The following is a 12,636-nucleotide window of genomic DNA, read 5'->3' as shown; positions in this document are numbered from 1 at the left end:
CATCTGTCTTTCTCCTGTTTTACAACAATATTTTCTGAGACAAGGTCTTGCTTTGTTTGCCCAGGATAGTGAGCCTCGAACCTAAGATCTTCCTGCCTCAGCCTCCTGAGTGCTAGGATTATAGGGTTCGGCCTCCTGCAGCTCCTGGAAATGATCCTGGACCAGTGACCCTTCCCTCTCAGGAGAGTGAGGAGCAGAGTACCCGGCACACAGCATCACACCCCACTGCTTCGAGGACTGAGCTCAGGACTGCAGCAGGACGGTGCCCACACAAAGTAGGGTCCACAGGCGATGCTGTGAGCAGGGTGCAGTGCACGGTTACTCTCGCCTGGCAGACGAGGCACCTGAGGGCCACAGAGTGGGACTGACTGGACTCACAGGGCTCGGGGCTCTTTAGAGGGCAGCAGAGGGAAACTTTCTGCATCCTCTAGAGCCCCCGGTTGGTGCCACGTGCCCAGCAGCTGTGTCACTGAAAGCTCTAAGGGGCCCCGCCCCTTGCCACTCTTCTACAGGCACGAAGCAAACAAGAGCGAAGGCCTGGGGTGGGTCTGCGGCTGCTCCCCAGGTTGCCCGACTCCATTCTCGAGACTCACCCTCCCTCCTACTCCAAATCATTTCTTTCTTTCTTTTTTGTTTTGTTTTCAGTGCTAGGATTGAACCCAGGGCTTTTACACAGCATTATACCCTCAGTCCCTTTAAAGATGTTTTGAGACAGGTTCTCTCCAAGTTTCCCAGGCTGAGCTCAAACTTGTGACCTTCCTGCCTCAGATTCCCAGAGTGCTCAAGTGCCCAAGACCCTTATCTAAACCAGGGAAGATCAGCACCAGCACATCCACTGCTCTCCCTGGTTTCCCATGTCACCCTGCACCGCTGAACAGAGGGTTACTCACGCAGATCTGTCCCATACTTGAGCCCCGTCTTGGGCACCCAGCCCTTGCTCCGGAAGTAGTGGTAGGCCCCGTAGGTCGTCCTGAATGTGGGCTGAATTGCCGTGAATGCCTGCCAGAGCTTCACGATTGTCAGGGGTTCCTACGGTTATTTAAACAGAAGTGGCACTGATAACGTACGCTCCATTCCCCCTTGCCAATAACAACATCTGTCTGGTGCGGAGCCTCAGCAGCAGCAGTGGTGGGGACAAATGCACGGCCCTCCTGGGGCCCCCTGACTGTGCTCTCCAATGTGGCAGCCATCACCCTCCTCCAACAGAGAGGTGCTGTGAGTGTAAACTACACACCAGTCCAACCGGGCAGGATATGCTGCCTAAACCACGGATATGTTGGGTTAAATGAACTATGTAATATTATCACTAAAAGTAACCTCACCTGCTTTTTAGACATGAATCAAGTAGGGCTGTTTTGCTTTTTTTTTTTTAGGCAGAGTCTCACTGTGTAGTCCAGATGGGTCATGATCTTGTGGCGATTTACCTGCCTCAGCCTCCTAGTGCTAGGATTATAGGTGTGTGTACTACACCAGGCTCACCTGTGTTTTTCTTTTTAAATTTTTTTTCTCCTTTTTTTTTCTTTTTGAATTTTAATGTGGCTACCAGAAAAATAGAAAATGATTCACACGGCAACCACTGCATTCCCTCGGGACAGTGGGGGTCTAGGGATGCAGAAAGGCAGATTCTGAGGCTGGGGTACAGCTCAGTGGTAGATCACGTGCTTAGCATGCACAGGCTCTGGGTTCCATCCCAGCACCAGAGAAGGGGGTAGAAAGGGAAGGCAACATCTGACATGAGGTGGAGCCAGAGAGAGGGCTGGGAGGGATACCCCAGGCTAGAAAGTAGCTTGGGCCTCATGCTGTGGTATAACCACCAAAGCAGAGGGCAGTGGTTAAACATTTCCCAAGTCCTTAGTGAGCAGCTACTGTATGCCAGGCCACATTCAGAAAAGGAATAGGTGCACATAGTGTTACATGACAGTAATCTCAGCTCTGGAGGAGGCTGAGGCAGGAGGATTGCAAATTTGAGGCTAGTCCAGGCAATTCAGTGGGATCTTGTCTCAAAATTAAAAGAAATAAAATAAAGGGCAGAGGGTACAGCTTGCATGAGGCCCTGGGTTCAAGCCCCAGTACTCCAAAGGAAAAAAATAATTGTGTAAGTAAAATTTTCATTAAAAAACTGAAGGTGCTCCATCTCAGTCTTTGGAGTTATGGTAACAGCCGCCTGCTGGAACAATATAATAATCTGAGTGTTCACAGAGGTGACGGAACAGGGCAGCTGGGGCAGTCTGCTCCCAGAAACCAGGACCTGGTATACCATGGAACTGGGCAAGAGGAGCTCCCATTCAGTGCTCAGAGAACTGACTTCAGTGCTCCTTGCAATGTGGATGGGCTCGGTGCATCCAGGCTGAAGGATTTAACCCCACAGATGCAGCTCAGAGGCAGGCCGGCTCCATTCCCAGCACCATGGCGGTGAAACCTGCCAGAAATGAGCCTGAGCGCATTGCTGTGTTTCCTTTCCTTCTCTTTTGTGCTCCTTAGATGAAAACTCCACACATGTGAGCTGTGCCTCCTCTAATGAGGAGGCTGGAGAGCCAGGTGTCTCCAGATATTGAGGGCTCTGCTCAGCTGCAGCATCTGGCAGATCCCAGCTGACCATAAAAGGGGGTTGTGGAGCTAAGAGTGACTACCACAGGGGAAAACAAGTCACTCCCGCCAAACGCACTTCCAAACCACTGAATACTCATGTAAGTAAAATATGAGAAGAAATGTTCACTGGCGTGGTAGCCCACACCCATATTCTTAGCTATGTAGGAGGCTGAGGTAGGAGGACTGCAAGTTTAAGGAGATCATGGGCTACACAGCGAGACCCTGCTTTAAAATAAAATACAAAGGGGTGAGAACATAGCTCAGTGGTAGAACACTTGTCTAGTGTGTGGAAGACCCTGAGGCCAATCTCTAGTACTGACAGAAAGAGCGAGACAGAGAGAGAGGAGAGAGAGAGAGAGAGAGAGAGATCGAGGTCAGAACTGGATGATAAAATTATGGACATGTAAGGCCCAGACAAAATACTCCCTCTGTCCTATTTACCATTCTGCTTACCTTTCTACTTTACCTGACTTATTCTGAACAGGTATTATAATTACACAGTCTGAAATTCCAAAGGCACAATGAGTGTCTGGTGCAGCCTCCCTCCCACTCTGTCCCCGGCCGCGGGCTCCATCTGTGTGGCTGTCTTCCCTCTGCATGTGGTGGCCTCGATAGCAAAGCTCACCAGACAGAGGAGACTTTAACCAGAGGAGCGTGCGGCCTTGGATGATTCACCTTCTCTGAGCCTCTTACCAAGTGGAAGCAGATTACCAAACAGCAAATATCAGGTGTTTGACACAGCCTATTAAACATCTATAACTTGTATTTTATCTTTTGGAGTGCTGGGGATTGAATCCAGGGCCTCATACATGCTAGGCAAATGCTGTACCATTTTATTTTTTTAAGACAAAGTCTTGCTGAGTTGTGCAGGATTGCTGAATTTGGAATGCTCCTGTCTCAGCCTCCCGAGGAGCTGGGATTACAGGTATGTGGCACCATGCCTAGCTCTGTTAATTCAGTTCTATTTGGACACAGATTTCCTGGTGTGTGTATAAGATACTGCACCCTTCCTGGTCTACAAGAGTGAAACTCAGCCTAAAAAGGTTAAAGCTGGCTTTGCCTGAACAGCCCCAGTTCAGAACCTAAAGTCAAAACTCAAGAGGAAAAACTTCAATTCCCATTTTATTAAGTAGAAGCAAACACATCTATAGTAAAGCAAAATGGAATAGCCGGGTGTGCTGGCTGTGATCCCAGCACTCAGCAGGTGGAAGCAGGAGGATTGCCATGAGTTCAAGGGCAGCCTGAACCACATGAGACCCTGTCTCAAAAAACTAAACAAAACAGAAGCAATATGGAAATTAATAAACCTACTTTTAACATCAGGGAAATTGCAGGTGGGCTGCAATTACATGAAACATCTTACCTTCTCATAGTAGACACTCAGACACCCCAGCGCATAGACCAGGAAGAAAGCCTAAAAATGAAGCAGGCAGAATGTCCATTAGAAATTGGCTGCATTCTTGAGAAATCACAGTACAGATCCTGTTCCCTTCCTGTCTAATACAAATTAACGTCCTTAAATCATCATCAAACCAGTCACATGCATGGTTTCCCATTATGGAAACTGTTGCTTCAGACTTCATCACACAACACATTCCCCTGGGGACAGCACAATAGGAAGATAAAGTTGCTCTAACATTAAGTGCAGCTAAAAAGAGCTTTCTGATCAACACTGAAAAGCTGCCACTCTGGTACCATTCGAAACCATGTAGTTGTGCTTGCTTCGGCAGCACATATATGAAACCACGTGGTAGTGGCCTGACCCATCCAGGTCACAGGCTCCAGAGACTGCAGTGCAGGAGGCAGCAATGGAGTGGGAGGTCCAGGTGGAAAGGGGTCACTTTTTATTTAATGTTGTTTGTTCTTGGTGCTGGGGATGGAGCTCAGGACCTCACCCTTGCAAGGCCTGTGTGCTATGCTGAGCTGCACCCCAGAGCCAAGACATTCTTTTTGCAACATAAGAAGTATTTTAGAAGACACAAGATTAAATTCATAACCAACTACACAGCTTCTGCTTAGAGCTCTGGCTGCAGCCACCAGGCACAGGGCAGGAAGGGCCTCTTATGGCCCCATTCCGCAGGGAGAGGCCACATTTGCAGAGCCCAGTACCCCCAGGCCACCCTGCCGTGTGCTCAGGACGCAGAAGGTTCCACATGTGTGCTATTCCTCTCGGCAGCCACAGGGCCACATGTGGTTGCTCAGGACTGGAAATATGGCTGGTGCAACTGAGAAACAGAATTTGGGGTTGCATTCAACTTGAGTTACTTTAAACTGGAATAGTCCACTCATGGCTAGAGGCTGCTGTGTTTCACAGTAAACAGTCCCCGTGTGAGATGCAGTAAACACGGCCAAACACACCTTCCTGTGCTGAGTCTGCATGGTGTCACTGGGCTTCCTAAAAGGAATGGAGCCCAGGCTGGGAGACGGGGCAAGAAGCCACCAGCCGCCATCCTGGGACCTCCGAGTGCCTGGCCCTGGAGAAGAGGGGCCCAAGGAGGGCACTGCCATCAAAGGTGGAAGGAGCTTGCTATGGACAGTGCAGACATAAGCAGGAAAGGTGGGGCAGAGCACAGCACGCCTGGGCGGGAGCCCTGCAAGTCCGAGCAGCAGTACTCAGTACCAGGCCTTGTAGGGAAGGGGTCTCAGCTGAGGTGCAGCCACCATACTGTGGAAAAAAAATTTGCCAAAGTGATGTGACAGCAGAGATGCTCAGATCCACCCACTCGTTGAGTGGTCAGATGCATCGGAGTTTGTGAAACTCCATCAGTAGACTAAAAAACACTGAGGGTACATTTTTTATTTCACTTTGGAGACAGGGTCTCAGTAAGTTGCCTAGGCTGGCTTCAAACTTGAGATCCTTCTGCCTCAGCTGAGTTCCTGGGGTTACAGGCAGCATGCGGCACTATGCCCGGTGGTTTGCGGACTTTATTTTTTTTGCAGTACTGGGGGGTGGAACCCAGGGTCTTGCGTGTATGAGGCAAGTGCTGCCTCACAAAGCTACATCACCGGCCTCGGTCTGTATACCTCAAGTGGATGAATTGATGGTGTGTGAACTGTATCTCCAAAGAGCTATCTGGTTTTTAAAAGTCAGAGGAAATGAGGGCCAGGGATTTTTATCTCAGTGGTTCTGCCACCTGCATTGAAAGCACAAGGACCCCAGTTCAATTCCTGGTACCAAAAAAAAAAAGTTAAGAGGAAATGAGTGATATCCTAGTCAGCCAAGGTGAAAAGGAAGGAAGTGCTAAGATGAGCCGAGCCCCTGCAATGGGAATGACCCCGGACCACTCCCCAGAATGCCGGCTTTCCTGTAGTGCTGGGGATGGAGTCAGGGCCTCTCGTGTGCCAGGCAAGTGCTCACCACTGAGCTGCACTCCAGCCTAGACACAGAGCCGAAGACTGAGGGGGACAGGGGAGGAGTGAAATTTAGGTGGCTTCCATGGACGCTGCCTGTGGGCTTTTAGTACTTGACTGCAACATCCAGTGACTCTGCTACACACAGAACTGCAGGGTGAGGTAGGTTCATGTACACAGAAGGCAGCGCTGCACCTCCCGGAGCTGAAATACCACAATGGAAATGAATTCTCACGTAAAAATGTACCTCTTCCAGGCTGAGCTGCAGATACTCGAAGATCCTATAGGGGTTTCTTCTGCATATTAATCTCTTCCTTTGCACCAACTGAAGAGAGAGAAATAAAATCAACACAATAGAATACACAGATGCACTACAAGCCACATGGAAGAGACTGCATCTAAAAATGAACACTTTCTTGCCAGGCATGGTGTTACATGCCTGCAATCCTAGCACTTGGGAGGCTGAGGTAGGAGGATCAAAGGCCAGCCTGGACTACAAAGTGAGGCCCTGTCTCAAAAACAAACAACCTCCACCCTGCAAAAAACCCAAACAAACAAAAACCCAAAACCACTTTCTTATAAGCGCCCAAGGTTCACTTGCTATTGGGTGATTACTTCAAAAAACTGATTTTTTTATAACTTATGCGGGAAAAGAAGTTTCAATTTCCCCCCACTATTAACAGTTTATTTCCTTTTTCCCCGTGCATTTTTCTTGCAGTTGTGTCTGCACGTGCCTGCTCTTAACAAGACTTCATAAGTGTCATTCTTTCTTGCTCTATGTTCAAGGCCATGTGTAATGACCATGATCATTCTTCAATTATTGGTCTTGCTTTAGCTTATGAGCTTGAGAAGTCAATGTTACCACAATCCTCCCACCCCTACCCCAGCTGTAGTGGAAAGGATGCCCCTGAGGTAGCCCTCCAGCCCGCCTGTTCCTGTGAGTCTCATGGGTCCAGCCGTGTAAAGGGCCCCAGGATTCCCTACCACCACCGAAAGGCCAAGAATAGAGGGCTCTGCAGGCAGGGATTCAGAGTAGCACCTTGTCTCTGGGGACACAGGGTACACTGAACACTATACACTGTGCTTTCCCTATGATACACGAGGTGTGATCAAAACACTTAGTGAATGTGTATATTTTAACAATTTATCACAATCAAAGACTCACTGCCATTCCACTCAAAACACTCTCCATTGCTTTGAGCACACTTTTCCCGCTGTTCTTGCCACTCTGCAGCAGCTCTGGGAGTCCTCTTTCGTGCCTATGAAAATATGATGGATGCTACTGCTGAGGGCCATCCAATGGAAAGGCAGGCTCACAGAAACATTTTGGGGTCCTCATCCACCTTATTCACCAGATCTGGCACTGTGGACTTCTGGCTCTCCCCCAAAGCCAAAATGATCATGAACGGTAAATGCTTTGAATTGTTTCAGGACATTGAGATAGCCACAACAGCACAACTAAAGACACTCATGAAAGAGGACTTCCAGAACTGCTTCAGAAAGTGACAAGAATGACGGGATCAGTGTGTTCAAAGCAATGTTTGGAGGGGGATTAGTGGTGATGTGTCTTTTACTGTAATAAAATTTTTTAAAAATGTAAACACTCCCTGTTTGTCAATCACACTTCAGGTCTAACTTACAAATTAGGCTCAATAAGAGGTTAACAATAACTAATAGTAATAAAGCAGAACAACAACAATATACTGTGATAAGGGTGACACGAGTGTAGTCTTTCTTAAAGCACTCAGGACAGATGGCTCTTTTGGGCTATGGGCACTAAAGCCACGAAAATCTCAGCAGTGATGAGGGGACAGACCTTTATGCTCTTCACCTCCTCCACTGCCTGGGTGTCTTCCCTCTCGCTCCCGCCGCTCGCTCCCTCCTCCACCAGCACAAACTCGGGGCCAGGCTCCCTCTCTCTGGCATGGAGGCTGCTGTCCAGAGGCAGAAGGCCACACTGTGGGCTGAGCGCATCCAGTACACAGCTGGAGACCCGGGATGCAGGTGCTGGGTCCTCTCCTGTGCACTCCCCGAAGCTGGCTGCAGCCAGTGGGCCAGGTCCAGAGCCCAGGCCAGGCTTTCCTGTCTCCTTCATGGTTCCAGAGGCTCCATCTATCCCCAGAAGTCCCCCTGTCTCTGCCATGAGCCCAGCCTGAGGTCGCCCCTCTGCACTGCTCTCTCCACCCAGATGCTCAAGTGGCCTTGTGTACTCCTCAAGGACTCGGCACACGGTGTTTTCATCCTGGCCCTGTCTGCGAAGGAGATCTGCGGCCCACGACAGACGATGCTGGTACCTGCAGACGGAAACACTGTAAGCCGCCAGAACTGAAGACAGCAAAGCAAATAAGAGACTGGCCGGGGCTGATAAAACGCTTACAAGTCACACTGGACGGTGGTTACAGGGAAGTTTTTTTTGGTACTGGGGATTAAACCCAGGGCCTTCACGCTGAACTCTATCCCTGACCCTTTTTTATTTTGAGACTGGGCCTTGCTCAGTTGCTAAACTGCCCAAGCTGGGCTTGAACCGGCAATCCTGCCTCACCCTCCCACAGTGCTGGGATTACAGGCATGCACCTCCTATGCTGGCAAAATTTGTATAACTTAAAACCAAAAGATGCAGGTAAGTACACAGAGAAAATAGCCATCTTTTAGCTGCATCCATTTTGTTTTATTTTCAACCTTGGACATCACAATGTTTTCTGATACTCAAGCCGTAATATAAAGACCCTCTATTTAGCAATGCAGAGCAAAATGAGAATTTTGACAAATATTCTTCACAGCACCTAATAACCTCTTCACTAGGTACAGAAAGAGATAATGGCCCCTTTCCCCAGAATAATGTTCACAGTATATTTTAATGAGAAAAAACACATGAAGTTTTTCAAACTGAAGGCAACACCTGAACACTTCCCAAGTTACAAAAAATGGCCCTTTTCCCCTTCGCCTCTCTGTTTTCTCCTGGTGCTGTTGTCCTGTGATCTTCAATAAACGTAAGACTGACAGGCGTACAGGGCTCTGCTGGTTTCTGGACTGAGGCTACCACAAAGTACCTGTGCCACCTGTGATATCACTTGGTCACTCGGCAGGTGCCCAACTCGATTCCTCCCCCACCATACCTGTTGTGATGCACACAATCTATGGGGGAAATGGGCTTTTGCAGCACCTAAAGAGACTGGCAGGCTTTTCACCCTATCCATCAGAATCCCCAAGCGCTCCACGCCCATCTATCTCATATGGAGATGAGTGTGCCCACACATACGGGGCACTGGATCTTATTCTCCCCCGCCCCCGTACTAGGTATGGAATCCAAGGCCTTCACACTGAGCAACAACTCCAGAATTTTTAACAATTTTTAATTCTTTGAGACAGACTCTCACAAAGTTCCTCAGGCTGAGAATGAACTTGTGACCCTGCTGTCTCAGCCTCCCAGAGTGCTAGGATTATAGCAGGTTCCACCAGGCCTGGCTTGAATCTTAAAGACTGAAACATGGATGGGAACTGTGGTGCCTGCAACCTCAGCTACTTGGGATGCTGAGGCAGGAGGATCATAAGCTGCAGCCCAGTCTGGGCAACTTAGTGAGACACTGTCTCTAAAATGATAAATAAAAAAGGGGTGGGAACTAGCTCAGTGGTGGAGCACCTGCTGAGCTTGTGTGAGACCCTGGGTTCGTCCCCAGGACCCCCTCCACGATGCACAGAAGGCTGAACCCCAACAAGGCTACCCCAGTAGCCAGGCTGCAGTGACTCCAGGACCACACATGCTCTGCGTCCAGCCCTAACTCAGCCACCTACAACTGTGTGACAAGCAAATGACTTCACGTCTCCGTGTTTCAGTTGCCCCATCCAAGAAATGGGTCCCTCACCCTACTTGTACCCACAGGAACCTCATCATGGGTGCTCAGTCAGCGGGGAAGGTGGGGCTGCCCACAAACAGCAGTGGCTCCTGGCTGCACCTGGTCACTCACCCACAGGGATGGGAACTTCCCTGGGGGAGATCCAAAGACCCAGAGAGAACGCTTCCTGAGTCTACAAACCTGTTACATGAACCCAAGGTTTTTGTCCTGTTTTCTTGTAGGAACGGGTCCATAACTTTCAACAAGCCCCTTTTTGTTTCTCTTTCTTTGAGGGGATGCCTGGGATGGAACCCAGGGTCCTGTGCGTACCCCGCCAGTGCTCACCAAGCTGCATCCCCAGCCCTCGTCCATTGCCTTAGCTCAAAAACCCTAAAAGAACCACTGTCCTGAGAGCAGAGCTGGGTATGGCTCAGTGGCAGAGTGCTTGTGTAGCACTAGGAGACCCTGGTCCTGACCCCAGCACCACCCTGCCCCCCCAAAAGAATGAGAAACAGAAAGGGGAGGGGGCGAGGGGCTCACACAAGGGGCCCTCACAGGCAGTCCCCGGGCTGGGCTGCAGCCACAGCAGCCGGCACCATCTCCCTATGCCACTCGCTGGCCATGGGCACTGGGCTGCCCAGCTTCCTGTATGCTGGAAGCAGGATGAACACACAACAAGGGACCACAAATGGAGGCACACGCAGGGACACTGAGGCTGGGGCAGACAGCTGTAGGGACCACCAGTGTGGGACTGCAGAGAGGAGGGAGGCCCAGACCCTGTGCCTCCAGAATGGACACCTACAGCAAGCGCGCGAGCAGCGGCAAGGGATGGAGGCAGGTGGGGCCCTCTGGGACAGTGTCTGGGAAACCCCTTCTCTGGCCCCACAGAGCTCAGAAGGAGGACAGCTACCTGTGGCCAGAGGTAACAGGCCTCCCGACGCCCGTTACCCCATGCTTATGCCTATTGGTGTTCGGCCAGCAAAGCGCTCAGCTTAGGGCGACTTAAACAAAACCTCAATGCAGTCAAATAGAATTTGATCCACATTCAACTCGGACAGCATTTTCAATGACTCATCTAACACCAGAAAGAAAGAGAAGGTGGGCTGCCAACAGGAAAGACTTGCCCTGCTGCAACCTGTTTGAGTGACTTACTTCTCTGAAGGGATGATGGGCATGTTTGTCTTCACATCTGTAATGGCAAAGGAGCTCTGTTAGTTCCAGACATGTTTCCCTTAAGAGGGGAAAGCACACACTGAAAATTGAGGACAGGAACAGAGCTCAGGTCGCAAGGTCACAGCCTGGAAGGTGAGTGCTGACCAGTCAGCGACGGCTCCATGCGACCTCAGGACCATCCTTCGCTCCAGCTCAGTAGGGACAGCAGGTGACACCAGCACAGGGCCCTGAGACCCCACAAGCCCCCCACTCCCCGTGTGCCCAGAGGGGCTGGGAAGTGTGCCGGGGCACTGTGAGTCTGGGGTGTGGATCTGGGCTTCTGGGCTCTGGCTCCAGCTCCAGGCATAGGGTGGGCTCCATCTCTTCCCCTGAAGTGCTTCCCAGGTCACCAGAAGGTCAAGTCTTAGTCCTGTTACCCTGCCCTCGAGCCTCCGTCAAAGGCACACATGCTGCTCAGTGTTCAAAGCCTAGGAGAGGGCAGAGCCACAAAGGTCAGTGGACCATGGGCACACCTGTGGGCAAGGGAGCCTGTGCTTGCCAATTCGAGGTTGTTTTAAAACAGGATCTTGCTATGTAGTTCAGGCTGGCCTTGAACTCATGGAGATCCTTCTGCCTCAGGCTCCCACATGCTGGGATTACAGGTATGTACCACCACACCTGGCTCAGGTTACTGTTCAAAGCTGATGGATTCTGGGATGGTTTATTTATTTATTTTTTTTTTTGGTACCGGGGATCGAACTCAGGTCCTTGCGCTTGCGAGGCAGGCGACGGAACCACTGAGCTAAATCCCCGGCCCTCTGGGATGGTTTATTAAGCAGCATTTTTCTGTCAGAGAAAATGGACAAAAGGTCTATCCCACTAGGATTAAAGAAATAATATCTGTTTTAGTTACTCAAAAATAGTTTCTCCCTGTGAGATTAGGCAGCCCACCCTGACGTACTTGTTTGGGTGTTTCATTTTTATTAAAAAACAGCTACTTTTTAAAATTTAACTTTATTTTGTAATTACTATTTTGTACATTTACAAAGTTCCAGTGTCAAGTCTGTATGCTCTCACCTCTTCCTGTCCTATTTCCTTCCTCCCTAAGACATTTTTAGATGATGGTTTAGCTGGGCACAGTGGTGCACACCTGCAATCCCAGCACCCTTGGAGGCTGAGGGAGGAGGATGGAAAGTTCAAGCCCAACCTGGGCAACTTAGGGAGACCCTGCCTCAAAAAATGTTAAAAAGCGGGGAGGGGATGGAGCTCAGTGCAAAGGCCCTAGGTTTAATCCCAAGTACTAAAAAAAATTATGGTTTCTTCTTCCATTTTTAATTAAATTTATTTTTAATGCAATACATAAAGTACTTAGTAAAGGAATATTGTGATGTTCCCTTACATGAATACACTGTGTAATGTTTAAATCAAGTCATACACACTGATCTCCTTAAACCTTTCTTTGGTGGTGGTATTGGGCATTGACTTGGTCCTAAGTTGCCTAGGCTAGCCTTGAACTTGTAATTCTCCTGCCTCGCCCTCCTGAGTTGCTGGGATTATAGATGTGTGGCCACTTTGTGAAGCAAATTCTTTCATTTTTAAAAACAGAATTTAGTGCATAGTTGTACTCCCTTCCTGCCTGTGCCCCACAGCGAGCACCCTTCTGCTGGGCCTCAGGTCACTCCCAGCCTCTGAATGCCACAAACAGTGCTAC

General features: G+C 49.6%; 1 protein-coding gene across 15 annotated transcripts in view; it reads right to left on the bottom strand.

Moving 5' to 3' along the window:
• Nucleotides 1-12,636, bottom strand: part of Tsen2 (tRNA splicing endonuclease subunit 2) — a 31,326-nt gene that overhangs the window by 10,299 nt on the left and 8,391 nt on the right. For 11 of the 15 annotated variants that reach the window (XR_002392199.2, XR_002392201.2, XR_015449649.1 and 8 more), the window contains 5 exons: nucleotides 10,926-10,962; nucleotides 7,757-8,234; nucleotides 6,188-6,265; nucleotides 3,953-4,003; nucleotides 891-1,029 (listed from right to left, as the gene is read on the bottom strand). Coding sequence is in view for 10 of the 15 variants with exons in the window: in XM_004875108.4 (XP_004875165.1) it covers nucleotides 891-1,029; nucleotides 3,953-4,003; nucleotides 6,188-6,265; nucleotides 7,757-8,234; nucleotides 10,926-10,962 (783 nt within the window). In the remaining 5 variants the exon portion in view is untranslated. The remainder of the gene's footprint in view (nucleotides 1-890; nucleotides 1,030-3,952; nucleotides 4,004-6,187; nucleotides 6,266-7,756; nucleotides 8,235-10,925; nucleotides 10,963-12,636) is intronic. The other 4 variants (XM_087207205.1, XM_004875107.4, XR_015449650.1 and 1 more) reach the window with 2 other exon arrangements.

Source organism: Heterocephalus glaber, unplaced genomic scaffold (assembly GCF_053883595.1).
Source record: "Heterocephalus glaber isolate CG9 unplaced genomic scaffold, H.glaber_assembly_v1.0 deba00000768, whole genome shotgun sequence".
NCBI lineage: Eukaryota > Metazoa > Chordata > Mammalia > Rodentia > Bathyergidae > Heterocephalus > Heterocephalus glaber.
Note: the sequence above shows the minus strand (reverse complement) of the source record. Positions and strands in the feature narration are given on the sequence as shown.